Source organism: Benincasa hispida, chromosome 3, assembly GCF_009727055.1.
Source record: "Benincasa hispida cultivar B227 chromosome 3, ASM972705v1, whole genome shotgun sequence".
Lineage (NCBI taxonomy): Eukaryota > Viridiplantae > Streptophyta > Magnoliopsida > Cucurbitales > Cucurbitaceae > Benincasa > Benincasa hispida.
In genome coordinates, this window is record NC_052351.1 from 51,071,779 (window position 1) to 51,095,864 (window position 24,086).

At 32.9% G+C, this 24,086-nt stretch overlaps 2 protein-coding genes across 4 annotated transcripts; one reads left to right on the forward strand and one right to left on the reverse strand.

Annotated features, from left to right (window-relative positions):
- The first annotated feature begins 280 nt into the window (after nucleotides 1–280).
- On the forward strand, nucleotides 281–5,186 carry LOC120074005 (nucleolar MIF4G domain-containing protein 1). Its single transcript, XM_039026966.1, has 12 exons — nucleotides 281–490; nucleotides 612–1,263; nucleotides 1,359–1,426; nucleotides 1,707–1,789; nucleotides 2,099–2,198; nucleotides 2,346–2,431; nucleotides 2,603–2,685; nucleotides 3,212–3,339; nucleotides 3,426–3,527; nucleotides 4,105–4,398; nucleotides 4,484–4,606; nucleotides 4,704–5,186. The coding sequence occupies exons 2-12, from the start codon at nucleotides 627–629 to the stop codon at nucleotides 5,085–5,087; spliced, it is 2,088 nt and encodes a 695-aa protein (XP_038882894.1). The 5' UTR covers nucleotides 281–490; nucleotides 612–626; the 3' UTR covers nucleotides 5,088–5,186.
- A 3,303-nt stretch (nucleotides 5,187–8,489) lies between these two features.
- LOC120073860 (FH protein interacting protein FIP2) lies at nucleotides 8,490–19,782 on the reverse strand. 3 transcript variants are annotated; one of them, XM_039026747.1, is made up of 11 exons: nucleotides 19,600–19,782; nucleotides 19,157–19,266; nucleotides 18,784–18,918; nucleotides 18,326–18,475; nucleotides 16,467–16,550; nucleotides 16,025–16,071; nucleotides 15,864–15,937; nucleotides 15,041–15,099; nucleotides 9,062–9,121; nucleotides 8,908–8,988; nucleotides 8,490–8,734 (listed from the first exon to the last, which is right to left on the reverse strand). In XM_039026747.1, the coding sequence occupies exons 1-11, from the start codon at nucleotides 19,643–19,645 to the stop codon at nucleotides 8,684–8,686; spliced, it is 897 nt and encodes a 298-aa protein (XP_038882675.1). In that variant the 5' UTR covers nucleotides 19,646–19,782; the 3' UTR covers nucleotides 8,490–8,683. The 3 variants fall into 3 exon arrangements, with proteins under 3 accessions (XP_038882675.1, XP_038882674.1, XP_038882676.1); XM_039026746.1 differs by having other exon boundaries at nucleotides 8,490–8,737; nucleotides 19,600–19,781; XM_039026748.1 differs by lacking the exons at nucleotides 8,490–8,734; nucleotides 8,908–8,988; nucleotides 9,062–9,121 and adding an exon at nucleotides 9,145–11,677.
- Nucleotides 19,783–24,086: the final 4,304 nt, after the last annotated feature.

Consider the following 24,086-nt stretch of genomic DNA (forward strand, 5'->3'; position numbering starts at 1 on the left):
CCGGTCAGCCTCGTATGAAACCCCACTGAGTAGAGACCAATTTCCAGAAAAAATGGTCTGATTTTTATAGAAAAAATAACTTTTAAGCGCCAAATTGTTCGAAAAACATAAAAAATGATATTTTAAGGAAAAAATTAACATTAAAAATGGGTGGATTTAGGAAGAGGATTCGTGACTTTTGAAATGTTGAAGAGCATTAGTAGTAATTTTATATTATTTGCAAAACTATAGGTTAAAAAACAATATTTTTAAAAGATCTAAATTTCAACAACAAAACTTCAAAGAGGTCATTTTTGTGAATTGCGCCGAATTTTTCTCTACATCCTACTTCGCAAAACCCCCATTCCCAACTCCTTCCACCCTCTTCAGCACCGTCGTGACTCCCCTGCCTTGAGCTCAGTGCCGCACCGCCGCCGCTATCTCCGCTTATTTCTTCGCCCTATAGCTTCCTTTTGACGCCGCACTCCTCCGTATCTTCTTCCACTTTCAGGTACTCTACTCAACCCCTATCTTTGTCTTTCAAACTAAAGTTCAGCTCAGAATCGGTTTTATTTGTTTTTTTCAAATACCCCAAATCGAAAACTGAACTGGGTCTTCACCGTAATGTAAAGAGAAAGAAGGAGGAGATGGGGAAGGAGGATGCGAAGCTCCGATCTCGGACCAAGCACAAGGGGAAAACGAAGTTCGAAGAGTTTCTGGATATGGAGACGGGCATGCGAAACCCTGGGCTATCTGCTGAGGAGGACTTGGAATTGGAACGGAAACTAGCAAAGAAACTGAAGGTCAAGGCTGGGAAGTTAAGGGGAGAAGATGATGGTATCAACGTGTTATTTGAAGGAATCCCTTCGATAGTTGATTTTCCTGGGGAAGAAGAATTGCAATTTTCCGAGGAGTTTGCTGTTGAGGCAACTAAGAATAAGCCATTAGGTAAAAAAGGGAAGAAAAGGAAATCATCAGATCAAACCGTAGATAGGGAGAGTGAGTTAACTGTTGTTGATTTTGAAGCGAGTGAGGCTGTTGTTGAGGAGGAAAAAATTTCAAAGAAAAATAAGAAACGTAAGAAGAAGAAGATGTCTGAAAAACTTCAAGATGTAGTGACAGATGAAACTGCTGGTGATGAATCCATGCCTGTGGAATCACATTGTGCAGAGGCTGCAGTGGATAAAGTTCCTGTCAAGGCCCAAAAATATGTTGCTCCTTACTTGAGATTGCAGAAAAGAAATGAACCTGAAGATCATACTCAACTCCGAAGGCGCGTTCGAGGTGTGGAGGTTGTATGATTATGGGTCTAGTTTTTTTTTCTCTTGATTTGCTTGTTAATTTGAATGTAATTTGCATTGTATTATTTTTTTCTTCAGGTCTTCTAAATAGGCTCTCTGAATCAAATGTGGAATCAGTTACAGGGGAAATGTCTACGGTTTTTCATGTATGACGTTTTCTTCTTGCTATCTTGTTTTCTATGTTTCTTACATGTCTGTTACAGCCTTACTCTGCAATCGCCTGAATTTCAAGACGTTCTTCGATTACCGTTGTTCCTCAGTAGCTCAGTGGTAGAGCGGTTGGCTGCTAGCGGATAAATCTTGATTCGGATTGCTGACTTTTCATTTCTAAATAGAAGTTCCTTTGTAACTTGTGATCAACGGTATCCAATCTCAATTCGGTTTAACCTCATTAGTGAATATATTTTTTGTTGCATCAATTTGCAGTCTATTTCTCGCAGCATTGCTTCTCAAATTATTAGTGATGAGGTTCTGGCATCTTGTTCCCGTGGTCCTCGAGGCAATGAACAGTTAAGTGTTGTTTTATATCTTTATTCGGCACTTCTATCTATTGTTGTTTATATATGTTGAATGCTTTTCTTTTTTATGGTATGTAGTTAGATTTTACTTTGATAAAATTTCCAGTAAGTTTGATATTTGATGTCTCATTCATCACTTCTCTATAACTCTCCCCTATAATGGACGCTAGATGAAAATTTACTATAGTTAAGAACATTAGTTGACACATATTTAGGAGTTTTTTAGCTGAATTGGTCAAATTTGAAACTTAGTATAATGATAGAATGTTGACCCTTTTCATTGTTTGTTACTTGTTCAAGGTATGCTGCTGTCTTTGCCTCTTTTGTTGCAGGCATGGGTTGTTTGATCGGTACTGACTTTAGTGCAAGGCTTCTGGCTTCTCTTGCTAAAACATTTGAGGTGAGCTTGCCTGCTAAATACATCATTTAATTGTTTGGTTTTGCATGACTGTAAAGACCTCTACTAAAACTTGAGAATTATTATCTTTCTAAAAAAAAAAAACACTTGAGAATTATTAAGAAAATGATACATACTTTTTTTTTTCAGGCTGAATACCTCAAAGAAGATAATCTTTCTTTGCGGAACCTTACCCTATTGCTTTCCTATTTATGTGTATTTGGAGTTTGCGCAAGGTAGGTACATATACACACACATATATTATTTCATGAAAGTTGCTTTTCTTTCTGTTTGTTTTTTAGATATAAGATAATTGTAGTACATTTTGTAGAATTACTTCATTATATTTCTATATTAGATACCTGCACATCTTTCTAATAAGCATTGTATCTTTTTATATGTTTCAGTGATCTAATCTATGATTTTCTAATTATACTGAGCAAGCGGTTGACAGAAATTGATGTATCCACCATCCTGACAGTCTTACAATGTAAGCTGATTTCAAGTTTGAAATATTTAGATATAGCGTCATCTCCTTGTTAATCTACCAGAACCACTAGTGTTTCTCTTCAAATTGGGATTTTGTCATACTTGTTAAAATGTCAGGATGCTAAATATATTTTTAATTTATTACCCCTTTTTCTGATCGTTCCTAGAGATTTCCTGAACATTGATAGACTCAGGGGCTGTGCATTGTGTTAAAAGTTGCTCTCAAATTTAACCACTTGTGATGTTTCTTTTTCCAAAAAAAAAAAAAAGGTTTAACCACTTGTGATGAATATTTTGTAGTTCATAAATTTCATCGATGGCAAAGGTTATTGATTTTGGTGGCTGTTCACTTTCAAACCTTAAATTTGATGATATCGATGGATGTTAATTTATGGATTGAATATCCTTAGCTTCTCAAATTCTTTCATTTTCTAACAAAAATGTTGTTCTTAATCTGTTGCTGGAACACTATAAATTGTTGGTCATGGGAAATTGATATATAATTTAAATCATCTCTAATTTGATAGGTTGTGGAATGAAAATAAGGGCTGATGATCCCACTGCAATGAAGAATTTTATCATCAGTGTTCAAAGTAAGGTTAATGAGCTAAAGGCAGCTTCTGGAGATGGTCCACAAAATATCAATGGAAAGAGAGTGAGTCTTTTTGAATAATATTTACTCGAGGTTTTTTTTCTAAAATAATTTTTTATTTTCTAATATTATAATGTGGATGCATGCAGATGGAGTTCATGCTTGAGACCATATGTGACATCAAGAATAACAAGAAAAGATCCAAGGATGATCCGGCCCACCATACACGGATAAAGAAATGGCTACAGAAGGTCTAAGCTTATCCCATTTCATTGGCTTGCATTGCATGTTTGTAGGTTACGGTATTTTGTAGCGCATAGAGCTTAACTTGCTAAATGATTGCTCTTTACAGAGTCAACATTTTACTTCAGAGGCAGACATGACCACATGTAAGGTCAAGTTGGATAGTTTTTTGTTGGTTTAATGCAACGGACAATGAGAAACTCTCAATTTCAGAGTCTTTTTTAACGCATGCAACATTTGTTTGTCAAGAAACTTGTTATATTTTAATATTACTCTCAAGTAGTCGGGATGATTTTTCCTATATCCTCCAAAAAATGTCCCTTATTTTTTTGCATGTTCTAATGCTACTAGGCTAACTCGTTGTGAGTTGTTGACAAGTCCTAAGAAACCTTAAACCTAGCAATTACACGTATTTGCCGTAGGAAGTTAGGTAGTATATGTATATATATTTAAACGAAAAGCGAGATTTGATGCTTGAACTACCTAGCCTTGTTTTGTTGAGTGATGTTATCGTTAAAGAAATAGTGTGATTTGCAATGTGACCTTTCTTTTTCTTATCCTTTTCCTTTAATGATTTCTTTTCAGTTAGGAGTAGACGATATGATAATTAGAGGGATTAAATGGAATAAGCTGCTTGATCCTGACAAGAAGGGGCAGTGGTGGTTATCCGGGGATGTGACAACAACATCAGATAACGTTAAAGAGTTTGCCAACACTATCGATAAAGAGGTACTTGAAGCTCAAAAAATGCTTCAGCTTGCAGCTGCACAAAGAATGAATACAGACGCCAGGAAGGCAATATTCTGTATTATAATGAGTGGAGAGGACTATGTTGATGCATTTGAGAAGCTACTAAGATTGGATTTATCTGGAAAGCAGGTTGGTGAAATTTTGGAACTTTTCCTTATCCCCTCCAAATCATGCTTTTTTATTCTGCTAACACATCATTCCATATTGTCTACAGGACAGGGAAATCATGAGGGTTCTTGTGGACTGCTGTTTACAAGAGAAAGTGTTTAACAAATACTACACTGTTCTAGCTTCCAAATTGTGTGAGCATGAAAAGAACCACAAGTTTACATTACAGGTAAGTTATTTTCTTTAATCTTCTTTCCTTTGGTCTATACTCAGTTTGGTTGATGAAACTTTGCACCTTCTGACTATGTCACACTTCATCATCATAGTATTGCCTGTGGGATCAATTCAAAGAACTGGATACAATGCAGCTTATCAGGTCGATGAATCTTGCCAAGTTCATTGCTGAGATGATCGCCTCTTTTACTCTCTCACTTGCAGTTTTGAAGTCCGTAGATTTGAGTGATGTCAGGTTACTTACTCCAAAGAGGATCATGCATTTCCGTATGTTGTTTGATGCGATTTTTGAACGTTCTGACAAGCTGATATGGAACGTGTTTACTCGAGTTGCTGTCAACCCTGAGCTCGAACCTCTTCGAAGTGGTATGTTGTTCTTCATTAAAGAGTACATGATCAAAACTAGTAAAGTTAATGCGGAGAAGTTTAAGCTTGTCAAGAAAGCACTTAACAATGTTGAGGGAATCCTTATGTGAATTGTGGACTGAGAGTTTTCGAAGTTCTCTTTTTGATCTTATAGAGAAGAGGAACGTTTGTACACACATCATCATGTTTTGGCTATTTTATAATCCAAATGATTTGTGGAAGGTTTTGAATCTTAAATTTGCATCTTCTTGACCTTTCATTCTCTTTCTTATTATGTAGTATTTTAAAAAATAATAAAAATGAAAGGAAATAACAACAAAGGCGCTTAAAAATCAAACTTTACCATCGACAAGCAAGGTTTAAAATGTCGATGGAAATACCAAGATTTTAATTTTATGAAAACATCGATAAAATATCGATGTTGATGGAAAGTTAAATTAATAAATAAATCTTTTATGAATTTTAAACCAGTTAACATATCTTTTATTTATGCTATATTTACAGCAATAGCAATTTGTTTTATTCTTTATGTTTCATGAATTTTTTACGATATAATATAAATATCGATTCTCACCTTGTGTGGATATCAAATTTATAGAAATGTGAAAATATCGATGGAAATTTAATACTATGATAATAATCAAGGGCATTCAAAGAAGTGAATGATTGAAGCCTTGAAAGAGAATGGAAACCACCAAAGAAATATGAAGTAGAAGGTAGGGAGAAAATAGAGTGAGAATAAATTATTGAGCAAAATGGATTTAATTTTTACCTCTATAAGAGCTTGAGGGCTTAATTTTTACGTTCTTCATAGTTTTGAGAGTTTAATTTGTATACTTGAAAGGTTAGGGGTGCAATTTTTACACTTTTAAAAGCTTAAGGGTTTAATTTTTACAATTGAAAGTTCAAAGATGTAATTACTATCACCGTCATACTTCATCGTGATCTTTTGCAATTTATCAAAGAAAAACAGAGAGAATTGATTTGTTGGATAGTCATTCTTCTTTTATTTTCTATTTTTTGGATTTAATTTTATGTTTTAAACTATATATATATATTTATATCATTTTTTTATATTTGATTTTGAAAAAGAAGTATAGAGAAATGTTACGGAGAACAAATTGAAGAGAGGCATAGAGAAATAAGAGTTACTTCTTTTATAAAGAAAAGTTAGAGAGATAAATTGAAGAGAAGTAAAAAAGAGTTTTGTTTTAAGAATTTGGTTAAAAATCTAATAATTTTTCTAGGACGAAAACTATAATTAAAAAAATGGGAACAAACAAACATCAATTTCAAAACTTAAGAATTAAAAATGCTATTAATATTAGTAGAACATATCCATGAGTTTACATTTTCAAATAAAAATGCATTTTTTTGTTGTGTTTAATAATAGGAATGAGAATTTAAAAAAAAAATATATGAGATCCAATTTATTCTCATTGATAGTGTTTATTAAATTAGAAATGAGAATAAAATGTGAGATCACCTAAAATTTAGGAATCCGATCCTAATTGTTGATTTCGTCTAAAATCCTGATCAATTTCATTCTCATTCTTTATTCCATTGAAGGCACCAATTTAGGTAGATTTTAGGTTGGTGACAAGTTAACATATGGAAATTGTGGACCAACCATGATACATTTTATGGTAGTGCATCAATTAACATAACTGATCACCTTCACCAAGTGTTTCGTCAAAGATATGATCACGGAGAAATACAACAGAGAAAACCAAATCAAATATCTCTTTTGATTTTATGAAATTCCTTTTGCTGTGAGATATGAATGAGACTTTTTGCTCTTGTTCTCATTCCAGATCTAACTCATTCTATCAAATTTTTGTACTCCTCTACTCAAACTCTATGAATAGGTTATTTCAATCAAAATTAGGTCTCGCTCTTGTTCTTGTTCTAGCTCATTCTTTTAGTTTTTTTTTTTTTTTTTTTTTCTAATTATTATTCTTATAGTTTGTCTTGCTCAATCTACCCTAAATATAAATAAATAAATAAAATAAAGTTATGAAATTAAATTTGTAACTTCCGAATCTATGTAATGGAAAAGCTCAATGATTTATTTTTCTTTCAAAAGTATTTATATCGAGATGACATATTTTGAAAAACAAAAGTCTATGACCAAATTGAAATTTAAAATTAGGAAACATAATAATTTCAAGTATGAAAATTTGAATTGAATCGATATGTAAAAATAAAAATTTTAACAAGCTAATCAAATTAAAAAAGGGCCTTTTAATTCGTGTAGCATATTATTTAGTTAATGTATTTTAATTGATTAGAAATATAAGAAGGAATCCTAGTAATTATTTATTTCCATTCTAATTCCGGATGTAAGTAAACAACAATTTAATTTCGATTACAAACACTCCAAGTAAACAACTTCAAAAGGAACCATGGCCTATTCTCATTCCCGATTCCCTCTACTTAGTAAACACGCATGGATAAAGCTTAACACTAACAACAAATTGACCAAGGCACGATTAAACACAAAATTGATGTTTAATGTCATATTAGACACAAAAGTCAATTTTATGTCTAATAGATTTGTTAAGTATTGAACAAGACAACAACTTATCAATACAAGAACTATCAAACACAAGATTGAACGTTCAATAACATGCTTTACATTTTTAAAACTTAAAAGACTTATTAGACTCGAAATTGAAAGTTGTAAGGACCTATTAGGTACTTTTAAAATCTAAGAACCTATTAGATAGGTACAAGTACAAACATAAAAGTTTAACGAGAAGCCAAAACTTAATTTTTAACCATGAGGACTTTGTTAAAATTTGAAGGACTGAAATGTAATTTCAGAACCTTACAAATTAAATTACAAAAGAACATAAAATTTAAAGATCTAAACTATATATTTAGACTAAACTAAATTTGTTAAAAGCAAATTGGCAAAATGATCAATGCTAATCTAGGCCAAATTTATTTTATTCTCTCTCAATTATGATCAACCCAAAAAATGTAAGAAAATTTTCCTTGAAATCATCAATACACATGGGGCCAACAACCCACCTAGAATTCAAAAAGACATACACCTAACTTAATAGGATGTAAAAAACCATTAGAAGATTTGGAACAATGTGACTAGCCATTTTACACCGTTCGTCAAACTTAAATTGTAGTTCAACCGTGTATCGAACGGTCAAAAAAGGACAGCCCACATTGTCTCGATCATTCAATAATTTTTTCATCCTAACCCCCTCAATTTCCTGATAAGCACTAAAAGAAACAGAAGAAACACAAAATAGAGCTATCCAATTTCATGAGGAACAAAAATACTTCAATAACTCAATCCTTCGATAAGCATCGCAAAATACTAACCATCAATGTGGAACTAGCATGAAATGGGTAGACTAGTCATGAAGAAGCAACGAAGTGTAACAACTAAACTTGGAACAACAAACAACAACAAATGACCTAAATACAATACAACAGTGTACAAATATGTGAGTGTATGTGCAATGATTTGGAGGGAGAAAACAGCGAAATGATCTGTAAATCAAGTAAATAATGTGTTTACTGATCAACCAAATGATTTTAATGATTTATAATAAGAATCTGCTTAGATTTGGCTTGCATAATTTAATAGGGCGGGGAAAGAGAGTGACACTATATATATACATACTAAATACTTAAAAATCATATAAATATTCCTTGAATCATGCACACCTTTAATACTTGTTCATCTGATTGCTCCCAGTAAATTCGCCCCATCAAGTCTTGCACCTTCCAACTGCTATAAAATTAAGTAGATACCACATCAAAGTTTGAAATACGGAGAGGATTTTTTTAGTTCAGAGTACTAATGGATGGAATAATAAAGCATGTATAGTTTCTGAAGGAACTAAAAGAGAATGAGCATGAACAAGGTCTATATGATTTTAAAATTCAACCAACTCTACTTACAGTGTTTTTGAGATTCACATATCGCAAATAAGCTCGTTGAAGGTTTGCACTCTTCAAATTGGCATTAGGAAGTTTTGCACCCTACAAATAGTCGAGGTCAGGAAATTTTCTTTTTTCAAAGCCGAAGAAATGAAGTGCTAGAAATAAAATTTACCTTCAAATTAGCTCCTTCGAGATTAGCTCCCTCCAAGTTCGCATTAGTTAGATCAGCGCCCTGAAATTTTGTAATAATGGTACAAGCATTAACCCCTATGACGTGAATCTAGTTTACAATTCAATCTGCTTTAATTACCATATCCAATGAATATTTAATATTTGTCATTCGAATATCCCTAACTCCTGAATGAAGGCAGAAATTGGCTAGCAAGGATTTATAAAGAAAGATCTCTAAGAGCATTTTTTATCCTACAATTATAGACTCACACGATAGGTAAAGAAAGGCCTCATTAGAAAGGTAAAGAAAGCTTTTATTCCTGAGGTAAGGTGCTTTTGACCCTTTTGGTCACCGGGTTCCAAAAGTAAACAAGATTAGGCTATTACCCAAAGGAAGACCTATGTAATTGAAGGGAGGGAGCCAATCCCACAACCCACTAAGAAAGCCCATCTCTCGACTAAAACTCACGCTCAATCCCATGCATGGAACTTTTATCCCTATTAACCTTAAGCCTAGAAATGATCTTCATGGAGTTGAAGAATAAGGGTTTAGAAGATTTATGTAATGCTTTTCTTGAGAAGGCAAGTATGCTCTCTCCTCTCTCCTCTGTTTTCTCCTCCGACCAGTAATTCCAAAGCCCTTTCAGCATTTTCTTCCCTTTTTCCGGCCACTTTCAACATATATCCTCTTCTTGTTTTGGATTAACTCAAGATGGAAGTTAAAAGTTGCAATATTAATGACCACTTTTTTTGCATTTGGCGAGAGGATTTTGGTTTTTTAGTGGAAAACTTCTCAAAAAATCAGAAAGTTCCTTCAGCATGCAAACGATGTTATGGTTAGAAATGGAGCTGCATAAGCTTTCTAATGAAAAACCTCAGGTATTCTTCTCCAAAAAGGCTATGCTGGATCAGGGAGTTGCAAGATTAGCAAAGTTTAGATCCAAGGCTGTTTGGTTTTCAGAAATCGCGTTTTGGCTTTCCTCAGGAGGTAGGTGCAATATTCATATTCCTACAGGTGTGCATAATCAAGGATGGCTTTCTTTTGCTGAAATGATTAGTTCAAGTTTGAAGGTTAGTTGCCATCTTGCCCATCAGAGTCCTGTGCATGAAGTTGATACTCCTAATTCGGTTGATCATTATTTTAGAAGTTCATATGCAAAAGTTGCCATTTCCGGAGAGGAAACACTAGCAAATGGAAGAGTTGAAGATTGCAAGAAAGATCAAATTCCCACCTTTCCAGTTTGGATTAGAAAAGAAAAAGAAATGTTGAATTTAAATCTACCTTAAATCAAGATTAATGGAGTACTACTCATGGCCTGAAGTAAAAACAACTATAGAAGATTTTTTCCAGGGAAACATTTCAATTAATCCCTTCTGTGATGATAAGGCATTAATCAAGATTCATATGGAGATTGATGAGGAGTTCTCGATAGGTAAATGGTACGAATATGGAAGGATGCATCGAAAGCTTGAACATTGGTCAAAAAAAGTTCATTCCATCCCAAAAGCTACTTCATGTTATGGAGGTTGGATTTCAATTAAGAATCTTCCATTACCGTTTTCGAAGAATTCTGTTTTTGAAGCTGTTGGGCATCATTTAGGTGGTTTAGTTGAGATCTCATCAAAAACACTAAAATTTTTAGAGGGTTCTTCGGCCTATATTAAGATCAAGGAGAATATTTGTGGTTTTATTCCAGCTTCTTTGGAAATTGAAGACTTATTGCTTGGAAAAGTGGTTATTACTTTTGAAAGATTAGATCCTTTGATCTCTCAAAATAATCAGCGATTTGCCAAAACTTGTTTTAGGGCAGAAGACTTTTCAAATTCCCTGGACACCTGTCGCATTAAAGAAGCAATGTTGGATGAAGGCTTCTCGGTAGACACTTTGAAGGAGGATATTAATGTATCAGAAGGTATTCCAAAGGCCATTGCACCAGATAACGTGAGGAAGGTTGAAAAATTAAATTTGTCTGTTGATTTACAGCCGGCTATTATCTCGAAGACAGAAAATTCCAGCCCAGACAACGAGGTTAGTAATAATACTTTCATTGAAAATTCATTAGCAGGCCAAGAAGTCCACTCAGCTCCCTGTTGCACTCTTCAAAAAGAAAACTCAAAGGTTGCGTCTGATATAGAAAACGAAGGCCTCGAGATTGCTTCAGGAGCTGAACGGTCATCCTCTAATTTCTGCTCTGTGTTGCCTTCATATCAGAATTTGATTTCTCAAAACAAAGTTGTAGAAGAAATTGAGTTTGAGCAAGAACTTCATATCATTAATGAAGAGGTTCTGAGTACCAGAGATCTGGTATGTTCTCCACCTCAAAATAATTCTCAGAAGTTTACAAATACAGCAGATTCCTTGGTGCATCATTCTCATAATCCAGATGATCTAGAAGAGAAATGTGTTCGAGTACTCATCCCACATGATCCCAAATGTGTTGAATCAACACTAAAACGTCATTCCTCTCCCGTAATAATTCATCATAATTTCAGGGTACCGGGGTCGAAAGTTTCCTCCAAGGCACATTTTCTCAAGAATATAAGAAGCCCACTTCTCAAGAGTCCGACGATGAATCAGATATTAGTATGAGTAGTGAAGAATCCAATCATGAAGAGCCTGAAAAAATTGAAGATTATTTTACTGATCAAGTGGGGGAAGCATATAGAGCACTATTTTTTCAGCAACAACAATCTCTTGTAAGTTCTCCATACCTTTCTCCATCTCAAATCCCTCCCAAATTTTCCTCTTTAGTGGCGGGTCGTGGTTTCCATTTGCAGGAAACAACACCTCCTAAGGAGGTGTCAAAAGCATGAAGATTGTTTCTTTGGAACACGCGGGGTCTTAATGACAAATCTAAACGGACCATGTTGAAGCATTTCTTACAAAACCAGCATCCTGATTTAGTGTTGATTCAAGAAACAAAGCAATCTTTTGTTGATGTTCAATTTATTAAATCCATTTGGAGCTATAATGACATCGGTTGGACATATGTGGAGGCTTTTGGTAAATCTGGAGATATTCTTACCATGTGGGATGAAAGCAAAGTTGTGCCTTCGGAATTCTTAAAGGGGAAAGAAGACATCTTTGGCCAGAATTTGTTTCAATTTCTGATTATTGTGAGGAAGCTTGGTGCATTGGAAGAGACTTCATCATAACAAGATGGAGTCACGAAAGATTTCCTATTGGAAGAGTTACAAGAGGAATGAAAATTTTTAATAAGTTCATTCAAGATGCTAAGTTGTTTGAAGTACCATTATCCAATGGAAATTTCACATGGTCTAGGGATGGTATCCTGAAATCACATTCTCTACTAGATAGATTCCTCATCAATAAAGAATGGGACGATTTATTTGATAACTCAAGAGTTAGTAGAAAAGCAAGGCTTTTTTGGGATCATTTTCCCTTGATCTTAGAGGCCAGAGCAGTTTCTTGGGGTCCTTCCCCTTTTCATTTTTGTGATAGTTGGATGAGGATTATTGAGTGCTCAAAGGTCATCCAAAAAGTCTTGGATCATGATCAATCAGAAGGTTGGGCAGGTTTTACAATAGGCCTTAAGCTGCGCAAGGTAAAAGATAAAGTTAAATCTTGATTTGCGGAATATGAGCTAGAAAGAAAAAGAAAAGAGAAAGGTTTATTATCTGAGTTGACTTTTTTTTATTCAAAAGCCAAGAGAGAAGACCTTTCAATTATTGAAATGGATATTAGATTGGCCATCAAAGGAGATCTTATGAATTTATACCTTCTGGTGGAGAGGAACTTAATTCAAAAAAGCAAATTGAATTGGTTAAAGTTAGGTGATGAAAATACCAACTTTTTCCATAGATTTCTTTCAGCAAAAAAGAGGAAGAATATGATTACAGAATTAGTTTCAAGCAATGGGACAACAATTCAATCCTACTGAGAGATTGAATCAGATAATATGTTATTTTGCATCTTTGTCTTTGAAAATTCCAGCTTCTCAAGCCATTCCTTCTGATATTACTTGGAATCGTGTGTTGGCTGCTCAATCAAAATTCATCTTTAATTGCTCCTTTTCGAAGCGAGGAGATCCTTCTAGCAATTAAATCTCTTGGCAAAAACAAAGCTCCCGGGCCGGATGGTTTTACAGTAGAGATTTTCATTGAATTTTGGCAGAATTTCAGAGCTGTCTTTCAGAAATTGTTTGAGGAACTTCACTCTAATAGAAAGCTGAATGCATCAAGAAAAATTTTATTTGCCTAATTCCTAAGAAGGCTGATTCGTCACAGGTTAAAGACTTTAGACCTATAAGTCTAACTACCTCCACTCACAATCCAAGCATTTTGAAGATTACTCTATCCAGGATATTTGTCTTAATTAGACTACGTTTTTATTCTCTATGTAATCAAGTCAAGTGATTTAGTTTGTTCATATCCTCTGAATTCTTGTATCTCGTATTGGAAATGATGCGGGTGCTTTGGGGGTGACTACATAGTTGTGATGTCCGGGTGCACCTACTGATCCCCAGTTTCCAGTTCTTGTTTGCTTTGGTTTGATATTTTGTCTCTTTGTATTTTGTCACATTGTAATTGAGCTATTGCTCTTTTCATTATATCAATGAAAAGTTTTGTATCCATTTCAAAAAAAATAATGGAGTTGAAGATTAACAAAATATTCCACCCTTCCTAAGCAAAAGAAAATTGTGTCATCCAAAAGTTGGAGGTGGGACCAATGGATCCTTTCCCAACCTACATGAAAGCCCTCAAACAAATCCCTTTCCACAACCACCAACATCAAATCTGCTAAGGATATCCACAACCACAGAGAGAAAGGGGATAAAGGGTTTTTTTTTTTTTTTTTCCAGACTCCTTGTAAAGATTCCTGAGTATGCTTTGGGTGGGGTCACGGACACTTACAGAAATTTTCTTTTCTTTTTCTAATGAAAAATTGAACTTTCATTGAAAATAAATGACAGAATACATTGGTATATTAGAACATACAAAGAAAAAAGAGGGGGGGACTTGGATCATGTTCTTTGGAGTTGTTATTTCGATTGATCTCTTTGAAGTTATTTATTTGAGGTGCTTGCCTTTCAGATTGCCCATATAGGGATTATAGTGAGATGATCGAGAAGTTCCTTTTCCATTCGTTGTTTCATGAGAAAGAGAAAGGGAGATTCTAGCGGAAAGTCGGCGTGTGTGCTTTATTGTGGCCATTTGGGAGGAGAGGAACAATAGGACCTTTAGAGGAGTGGAGAGGAACATTAGTGACAATTGCTCCCTTGTTAGGTTCAATAATTCTTTTTGGGCACCAGTGTCGAATTCTTTATGTAATTATCTTTTAGGTCTTATTTCGATTGATGGGAGTCTCAATCTTTAGTAGGATTCCGTTGTGGGCTTGGCTTTTTTGGCTGCCTCTGTATTTTTTTCATTTTCGTCCTCAATGAAATTATGGTTAAATTTAGAAGTTATAATAATAATCATAATTCCTTCCCTATGTTTACCATTTATCAACAGTATGAAATTCCAAGAATGAGACCGTTCTTTAAACTTTGGGAGGAAAAGAAAGTATTTTTATTTAATGCAATCAAAACTACTCATTAAAAATAAAAATAATAATAATAATATAGCCTAAAGAAATCATAGACTTCTTGAAGAAACAAACAGAGACGTAGATTTCTAGATAATATAGTTGTTTCTCCATGGTTCTCGATGTTCAAGGTTTCCCAGCTAAGACTTCTTGTAATTACTCTTCCTCTTTCTTTTCTTTTTTTTTTTAACAAAACAAACATTTCATTTCTCTTCGTTATCTTTTTTGTAAACCTTTGGTGTGGGTGGGGATATCTCATCCCCCTCCTTTTGTAATTACTCTTCCTTTTAAATTTAATATTTACTATCAAATGAAGAGTTAGCTTTCAGACTTTGGAAGCCTTATATTTTCTTGATGAAATAATCCTAATCCAAATCATTATAAAGATAATATCTACAGTATAAAAAACCTAAACAAAGCCATGAACCAAACCTGAAGGTGTGCAGAGCGTAAATCTGCTCCACAGAAGCTGCAATCTACCAAACAGGCATCTGCAATATGACATGAAAGACTTCTAAGGGTAGAGTAAAAATGGTAAAAGAAACAAAGAATATGCTCCATAGTTATAGCTCTTTAACCCAAAAAAAATTCATAATTACTTTTTTCTGGCCCCCACTAAAGAATATAATTTCACAAAGGCTGATAATCATTTATGTTTTGGAGTTTTTGAAGAGAAACCATATTATAATGAATTTGATGGTTTCCTTTGAGGCTTAAAACTTAACAAAAGTGAACCACCTACTGGTAGCTGATTAGAAATAAGTTTTGACAAAGACAAATAACGTAATGAAAGAAAGATACAAATTACCAAAAAAAATGAATAAAATGAACTAAATCCCATCAAACATTTTAAGTTTATAAAGAAAGTAGAATTTTTCCTTTCCCTATAAACTGAACATCTCAAATTTACATAGAAGCTGCATTAATTCTCTCTCTTACACATACAAACAACTTTAATGAGAAACAGAAGACAGTATATCGATGAAGATAAGAAAGTCTAGATAATGAGAAATCCAACCTAAACCGGAGAGAAAGATGGTTAAAGAAAAGAAGATCAAACTCATAGAAGCATCAAAGAAAAGAAAATTACAAAAAGAAACCAAAGCAAGAAAGTAATATCTCATTAACCTAAGGCCTTTACTTTGGATATAGTCTAATCAAACATGATGGCAGAATTCAGTCGTCCAGTAAAACCAAGCAAAGATCTGATGGAGAAATACTTGTTAAAGAAAAACAAGTGTTAAAGGAGAAATACCTTGTAAATTGGCACTCTGAAGATTAGCAGCTGCTAATAAGGCCCCACGAAGGTTTGCTCCAGTAAATTCACATCTTTCTAGGAAAAATACAATGATTAAGAAGGCAATCCTCAGAAAATCAGAAAAATGTAATGAGGGGAATCAAATATTGATTTTATACTCTCGCAAAGTTGCATTATGAAATATTGAGCCCTCAGCATCTGCATCCTGCGTAACATAACACCAAATGGCATATAAGTTAGATGCATTTCTTCGTAGATATTGTGAGAACTCGGCTTTTATAAATTTAAAATATCTTTCAGAAGATCAATCAATCAAAAAGCAATTATTGATATAAACATTATGCAGAATGCATTATCATTGATATTATTACAAATCTATGAAAAACATGATAAATTTTGGATCATCCTTAAGATATATATTGACAAGCTTCTTTTCACCGACTACTAGCTATTCCTTACTATTGAGTATTGAAGTTTATAAAGAAAAACAGCTAACTGTTGTTGATAGAAGTTACTTTTCACTCTTCAAGGAAAAACTAATAGTTATAAGTTTATAGTGACAGAAGTATCCATGGTAGATGGAACTGCAATAGTACATACCCGAAATTTAGCACAATGAAGGTCTGCACGTGAGAAGAACACATTTTTAAGACTTGCATAGCTGAAGTCTACATATGAAAGGTCCTGTACATTTCTTAATAGCTTTAGGCATGACATATATAATCTTGCATCGGTAGCAACCAATAGATACTTCAAGCATATACATTCGCAGATATAGCAACAAATGTACATAAAAAATAAATAGCCAAGAAATAAAAAATTACAAAAATAGATATCTAGAATGAGCATATAACTTATTGTTTATGGTAAATTAGTAAGTTACCTGCTTTGCCTTTTTTTTATACATAATATATGAGGAACCTGTTTCAATTGATAACAATGAAAGTAGACAAACGGGCACTAAAAAAATGACATCCCAGGACAAGCTAGAGAACAAAGAATACAAAAACTTGCTAGCTACAAAAAAATACATGACATATCTCCGATTGACAAATAACACTAAAATCCTTAACTATAGAAATTCAGCAGGGAAACCTTGAACCTAGCCAAAGGTCCAAAGTCCAAACCTCAAAAAAATTTCCTATTTCTCTCACTTTCCTACTTACATAAGCACACCAACAGTCGAGCACAAATGAGAAAGATCATTGTATGACATTGATCTGCCCAAGAGCAGCAAGCAAGCCAAAAGAGAGGAAAATTGAGTTCTGTCTTCAAGTTTGAGATGCGGGTTCTTAGAGGAGCAAGGAGGGAAAACAAAGGCATATGAGAGGTTAAGTGGGTAAATAAAGGACTTACATGAGCAAATGCCAAAAGAATAAAGGGCCCTACTACTTTCCTTAGAGTTCAAGTTTGAGAAAATAACCTCAATGCAGTGTGTCCACTTTCATATCAGATTAAACCCTTCTAAAATTGGAAATTATGAGAGGGTCCCTACATGTGGTAAAAGAAAAAAAAAAATAGGGGAACTCTTTTGCAAGTAGAATATTGCATAAAAGGAAGAGAAAGTGAATGGATTTGATGCAACCAGTGACCTTCCTGGATGCAAGTAGAATCTCATGTCCAAGAGGCAAACATTAGGGGATGACATTGCAAGGATTCCTGAAAGTGTCACTAATAACAAAACTTAAAATCTTACCTCCTCCCCAAAAACAAAAAGGGTCTAGTTCAAAGAGATGAAACAGTCCTCCCTGCTAGAACAAAAGAATATTGTATTGTTTGTAAACTGTAGATGGGTTAGATGAATTTATTCTTCCCTCAAATTGAAACCCCCAATGGCATAGAATTCACTCTTTCCCTATCAGTCTACCGCTAATTAAGATAGAAAGTTGACAGAGAGAACAGTTACCCACACAAGATATCCACTTAAAATCAAAACCTTTCTCTCAAAGGATCATATAAAAATAATAATAATAATAATAATCTAAACTTAGGCCATTTCAAAGTCTTTTGAAAGTGAAACCTTCCGGAGTCCTATAGCATTCAGCAACTTTTGTAGCAATTATGAGAAGTAGCCCAAGCCACAAAAGCATCCAAATTTTCCACAATGGTGCTTGAGAACATTTTATGCATTCTCTGTCAAAAGCTTAGCAATAATATTATAGGTTGGTGACTGAAGTTATAGGTTTGAAGTACTTAATTCCATGGGCAACATTTTAAGAACAAGACAGATTAGGCTTCAGTCTAGTGGCATTGATGATGCCTTTCTCATGAAACTCATTCAACACCTTTAAGAGTCTTCCTTGATGAAGAACCTTATCGTTGTCAAGACTACCTCTTACCTTCTTTGTAACATTTGGCCTTCTATAGGCCTTTTTTTTTGTTGATTCGTATATAATAATGAGATTGTTTCTTTTATCTAAAAATTTATCTTCTCATAAGTCAAGAAACTAGATAATTACCAGCTTGGAAAGATCAAGGCCACAAAGGTTAACCCCTCGCAGTCTAACTTTCTCAGACTGTATGCACTTGATAATATCAACACGCTTCAGCTCTGGTTCCTCGTCTTCCTTCTTTTTACTTAATACATCACCGATTCCATCGATAAGTCCCTGAATCAAAATTGTAATTCCCTCTAACCATTAATATAGAAGAAAAATTACCTTACTTGAATAGAATCTGTTCTATAGTCTGTACAACTATGTCCTTTAGTTCATTAATATAGAAGAAAAAAACAAACAAAAACAATTAATATAGAAACTAGCTGCTTCAACCAAAAAACTGACGTTGAAAGTAAATATTAACCATCTTCTCTAGAAAATAAATATTAACCAAAAAAAAACTCATTGGAAGTACGATATAAATCATATGATTAAGACATCAATTAACTGTTGAACTACAGGAAAGAACGATGACTCACAAGCAACTGATAGTACTCTGCCTCTCGCAGAAGCTCTAACATGTCAGAGTCAGGAAGAGTTGGGACTATACCATCCCTTAACCAATTGAGAATGTGTCGAAAATGTTTTCCATCCCTATCCAAAAAGACAGATCCCTGCATCAAATAAAATATTAATGTTCAGAATGGAGATGGAGTATATTTCCAGGTAAGAAAATCATATACAGAGGGAGTGAATTATGTCGATGAAGAAGAAGATTCCAATAGTCGAACCCCAACATATCCCTATAAAACCTGAGACTAAAATCAATTGATTTCTCATTGAAACGAAACCAATTACTTCTACTCCTGAAAAATAAATAAATAAATGATTCAAAACTCTGAAAACACGCACCTCCTCGGGATCCTGGCATAAGGTATGACGGCCACTAAACATTGCAGCTAGCATCGAATCAGGTTCCCGCTGAGTCAATGTATCTAATGTTGTTCTGAATTTCTTCCCACCTGCAAATAAACACGAAAATTCACAAAAAATTAAAATCCGAAATGACCTAAGATCCTCCTCGATTAACGTTAAATAAATAAATACAACAGAATTAAAGATAGTACAATGCTGTTTTCTGATTTTCCAAGCAGGAACGTGCCAAAGATCAGCTATCATTTGAAAATTTAACATCTAAGGAAGATTATCATTATCAGCACCTAAACCTCGAAAATTTTTACGCAAACCAATCGGTAGTTGTTGAAATCAATGGTTTAATTCATTCGCTTGGAGCCAACAATAACGTAATGTAGGCAATCGAATGCAAGAGATCGAGAGGGCGATAGAAGACTTACCAATGTTGAGACGAACCAGAGAAGAAGAATCAGAGACCCCCTTCATTGATGAACTGAGAGAGAGGAAGGTCGCAACTCTGCTGGTGAAAATTGAAACGAAGCTGGAAATGGGAAACAATAAAGAAGAGAAAGAGCGAGAACGGGTTTTTTTTGTTCTGAGGTATCTTATTTTTTTCCTTTGTAAAAGAGTAGAACATTTTTGTCTTATGAAACACGCTATTCCACCAATCATCGCCTGCCACGTAATAGAATAATTTAATTAAAAAAAAAAAATCGTTACCCCCTCAATTTATTGTATCCGACCCTCTTATATTATAGAAAAATTCACCAAACATAAAATGATAGCAACAAATAGATGTGTTGACTTATCTAAAAATCATAAAAGGTTTATTTATTAATTTAAATTTGTTTTAAAATTTTTTTTTGTTTTTATAGTTTTTACAAAAATGTATATCGACATTTTTCGTAAAATTAAGATTTCGATGTTTTTGTCAATATCGAGATTTTCAATTTCGTATATCGTATTGATATGCTTTTAAAAATATAGTCATACCCACTTATATTAATATGTAGTATATTAATACTTGTGAAAAAACAAGTTTATATTGTGAATAAAGGGAGTGTTATACTCCTATAGTGCTAACATTTTATCAATACTTATGTGTGCTTCTACATCCACCTGTCTTAAAGTGGAGCTCATTCAATTATCCAACTACAGTTTGTCAGGTGGTATTTTTTTAATTATCGATTTTAATGTTGATTGGAGTGGACTACACGATGATACGAGTAACCCATGATGCACCCAAATATTGCTCTTTAAAACACTTCGCCATTCGAATCACGAGATGTAAAAAGTAGTTTTAAAAAACAAAAATGTCAACATAAATATTCACTCTTATGGGATGTTTGGAACAATGACTATCCTATGACTATAATAATCACATATTGCTATAGTAACTATTATATTGTAGTCCATAATTAATTGTCATCAATACTATTTGGAAACTTTCATTTGCTACAATATTTACTATTTGTTACCGTGTTTGCTATTTTACATTCATTTTTTTTATTGTTTTTTGCTACCATGTTTACTATTTATTACTTAAACTAAAATAATTTATACCTAAAACACATACTATTATAACCCATATTAAAATAATCTGCACCCCGAACACAAACTATTATAATCCAACTACGATAACCTAAAAGTATGATTGGCAACGGGGCGGGGTAGGATCGGGGATTCACTTCCCATCCCGTCTCCGTGGGGATTTTTAATCCCTTTATCACCGCCCATTCCTTGTTTTAAGGAGTTGACATGAAATTATATTTATAAAAAAAAAATACAAAAACCAATATGTATTAAAATAAATTATTTAGAGCGGGTCGAGGTCAGGATCGGGGCGAGGATACCCTCCCATTCTAGCCCCGTCCCCAGTTCGAGGACCTCTTTTGGGTCCCCAATTTGACCCGTTCTCCATCAAATCAAGACCTGATCTTGTGAAGATTCTTGTCAATCCTATCTAAAAGTATAATAACAAACTATTGTCCCCAAAAGCTCCTTGAATAAGAGTTTAATAAAAGTCATTGAAAAGTTTATTCATCGTGGACTTTCTACAGTTGGAAAATAAATGGAGAGTTCCAAAGTCCTTTAAAAGTATCACATTAAGGCATTGTTTGTTCTAGTTGATCGAGAATAAAATTTTTAATTTTTATTGGTGGTGTTTACTAACATGCATAAATATAATAAATTGTTAGGATCAACCACCAATTTGATAATCTTTCCTGTTTCTCATTTTGTTAGCTGTTTTATTTTTTATTTTTTTGTTCTTTTGTCTATAAATAAGATCTCGATTCAATCCTTTTAGCATGGTTCCTCTCTCTTGACTATTTATGTAGTTAATACTAGGAATGCAAAATAAATTAATCAATTAAAACAAAAAAAAATCAAATTGGTATAAATTTATCCATGATTTGGTTCCATTTTAAAGGTAAAAAAATGCCAGAGAAAAAAAAAATATTAGTTTAGTTTATATTTTTACTGAAAAACCAATCAGAATGGAATTGAATTGATAATATAATGTATCTAAACTTTAAGTTTAGATGAACAGTGTATTATTTATAAATTTTAATATTTTATTATATTGGAAGAATGATGAACAATTTTATTGCTAAAAAACAAAGTGTCCACATCGTATTTTAAAAAAACCAAATTTTAATTTTAAAACAAAATATCCAATTTAATACAAAAGTCGAAATAAAATTGAAAAAAATAAAATAAAAATGAAGGGGAAAATATTGAATAGAACTGAGAAGAAAAACAAACCAACATAAAACCAAACTAAATCATAATCGAAACATTAATTTCTATTTTACTGAATATTAGTTTGATTTCTATTTTTTTTATTAAAACTCATACATATTTTTATGGTGTATGCATGAAGTTTGTAATAGACATCTTAGATTTTAATATTTAACATTTGAGTTTTATGAAATTTTAATTATTAGTATGTGTTGTACACACATTTAATATTTTAAATTAATAATAAAAAAAGAAAACAAATAAATAACACAACAATTCAATCTAACTAAATTCGAATTTTAAGGGTTGGATTGGTCATTCAACTAGTCAACTCGATCCAAAAAAAATTCCTACACCCCTACCATTTAGGGTCAATTTGGATTGACTTGAGAAAAAATATTTTTTTCAAAAAAATTATTTTTATTTAAATACTCCGAATAAAAAATTTATTAAAATATATTTGAAAATCTATTATTTTGAGTGGTTGCCAAATATTTTAATTTCTTCAAAAATGATGAAATATATTCCAAACACATCTTTAATCACCAACTAGCTCTAAAATAGTTATGATTAGCTCTAGAATAAAAAAAATCGAACCAACTATCAACCCGAGTTTTAGCAATCTTCCATCACTTTGTGGCACTGTTTTCAAAATGATCATATGCTTTTTTTTTTTTTTTTTTGTCTATTTCTTTGCTTCCTACTATGTGGTACATTTATGTCTTTTATCATATGTCATTTTTTTGGGACACTTTTTTTTTTCTTTTTGAATTTAACTTTTAAATAACAAACACCTATTTTATTTCTAAAAAATATTTATTGTCAAATTTTATTAGTGTATGTTAATATGACCATTTTTATTTTTATATAGAAATGACCTATTGTTTCACTGCTTTTTGGAATGATTTAGAAAGAAAATAAATAAATTTAAAATTTTAAAAATTATCTTTATCATCGAATTTTGAATAATATATATATTTGGTCCTTAAATTTTAAAAATATATCTTTTTAGTCTTTAAACTTATAAGAATAGGTCTATTTGATTATTGAATTTTCAAAATATACATTTTTAGTCGTATTTTTTTTTAAAATAGGTTTAAAAAGCATCTCAAATAACTTTATCCTATTATTTTGAATAGTATATTACATTTTAAATTAGAAGAATAATTTTTAAAATTCACATCCCCTCTAAAACTATTTTTTTTTCTAACTTTAAATATCATGTAATTTATTTATAAAAAAAAAAACAAATAAAAAATACTTCAAGGACATTTTAAACTTACTTTTATGAATTTGGGAATTAAAAACGTTCATTTGAAAACTCATAGACTAAATAATCCTATTTTTATTAACTTAAGGACTAAAAATATACATTTTTAAAAGTCGTGGATTAAATGCACATATTCTTCAAAACTTGGGACTAAAAAGGTAATTTTGCCTTAAAAAATTCATTCTCATTTAAATATTTTTTTATTAAAAAAATCCTGAAAATAAAAATACACAGATGTTCAACAACTATATATCAAACAAAAAAAAAAAAACAATATACACAAAATTGTTTTGTTTGCTGTATAATAAAAGTGTTTTTATTAATGTTAAATTACGAAAAAAGTCGGTCGAGAGTACGAGATTACTGACCGAAGACCCGGCGACGACAGAGGAACCAACTTGCCAGCAAAAAAATCCCAATTGTTTCGAACTTTCTCTTTTTGGAATGGAATATTTACGGAATTGAGGAAGTATTGGTGAAGTTGATCTCGAAATTTCGTTAGAGGTTCCATTTTGCGATCCTTGACAATCGTATGCTATTGGTATGTAACAATAGGATTTAGGGGCTAAAAAATATCCTTTCATTATTCTGTCCTCTAGCTTAAACCTGTCTCTTATACACATCTAGATGTGTATAAGAGACAGACCAGGTCTTTTGCAGGTCCCTTGTACTTGAGAACTGTTTTTCCTCCTTCTATTGGTATGTAACAATAGGATTTAGGGGCTAAAAAATATCCTTTAAATGAATTAAATTTGCTAGCAGTGATGGTGCTCAAAGATGTACTCGGAATTTGGCCGGAAGGGTTCGCCAAAAGTGGTGGCCAAAAATGGCAAGAGGTGGCCATCGTGTGGTTGTTGGAAGCGGTGGCCGAAGTTTGACCAATCGGGACTAAAAAGGTAATTTTTCTTTAAAAAA

Excerpts from the sequence above, each read along its gene's own strand:
- LOC120074005 (XM_039026966.1), top strand. The coding sequence starts at position 627 with ATGGGGAAGGAGGATGCGAAGCTCCGATCTCGGACCAAGCACAAGGGG. Across the intron at positions 1,427-1,706 it reads AAATGTCTACGGTTTTTCAT|TCTATTTCTCGCAGCATTGC; the intron begins GTATGACGTTTT and ends ATCAATTTGCAG. Across the intron at positions 3,340-3,425 it reads AAAATATCAATGGAAAGAGA|ATGGAGTTCATGCTTGAGAC; the intron begins GTGAGTCTTTTT and ends GGATGCATGCAG.
- LOC120073860 (XM_039026746.1), bottom strand. The coding sequence starts at position 19,645 with ATGAAGGGGGTCTCTGATTCTTCTTCTCTGGTTCGTCTCAACATTG. Across the intron at positions 19,267-19,599 it reads TCTGGTTCGTCTCAACATTG|GTGGGAAGAAATTCAGAACA; the intron begins GTAAGTCTTCTA and ends GTTTATTTGCAG. Across the intron at positions 8,989-9,061 it reads TCGAAGGAGCTAATTTGAAG|GGTGCAAAACTTCCTAATGC; the intron begins GTAAATTTTATT and ends GACTATTTGTAG.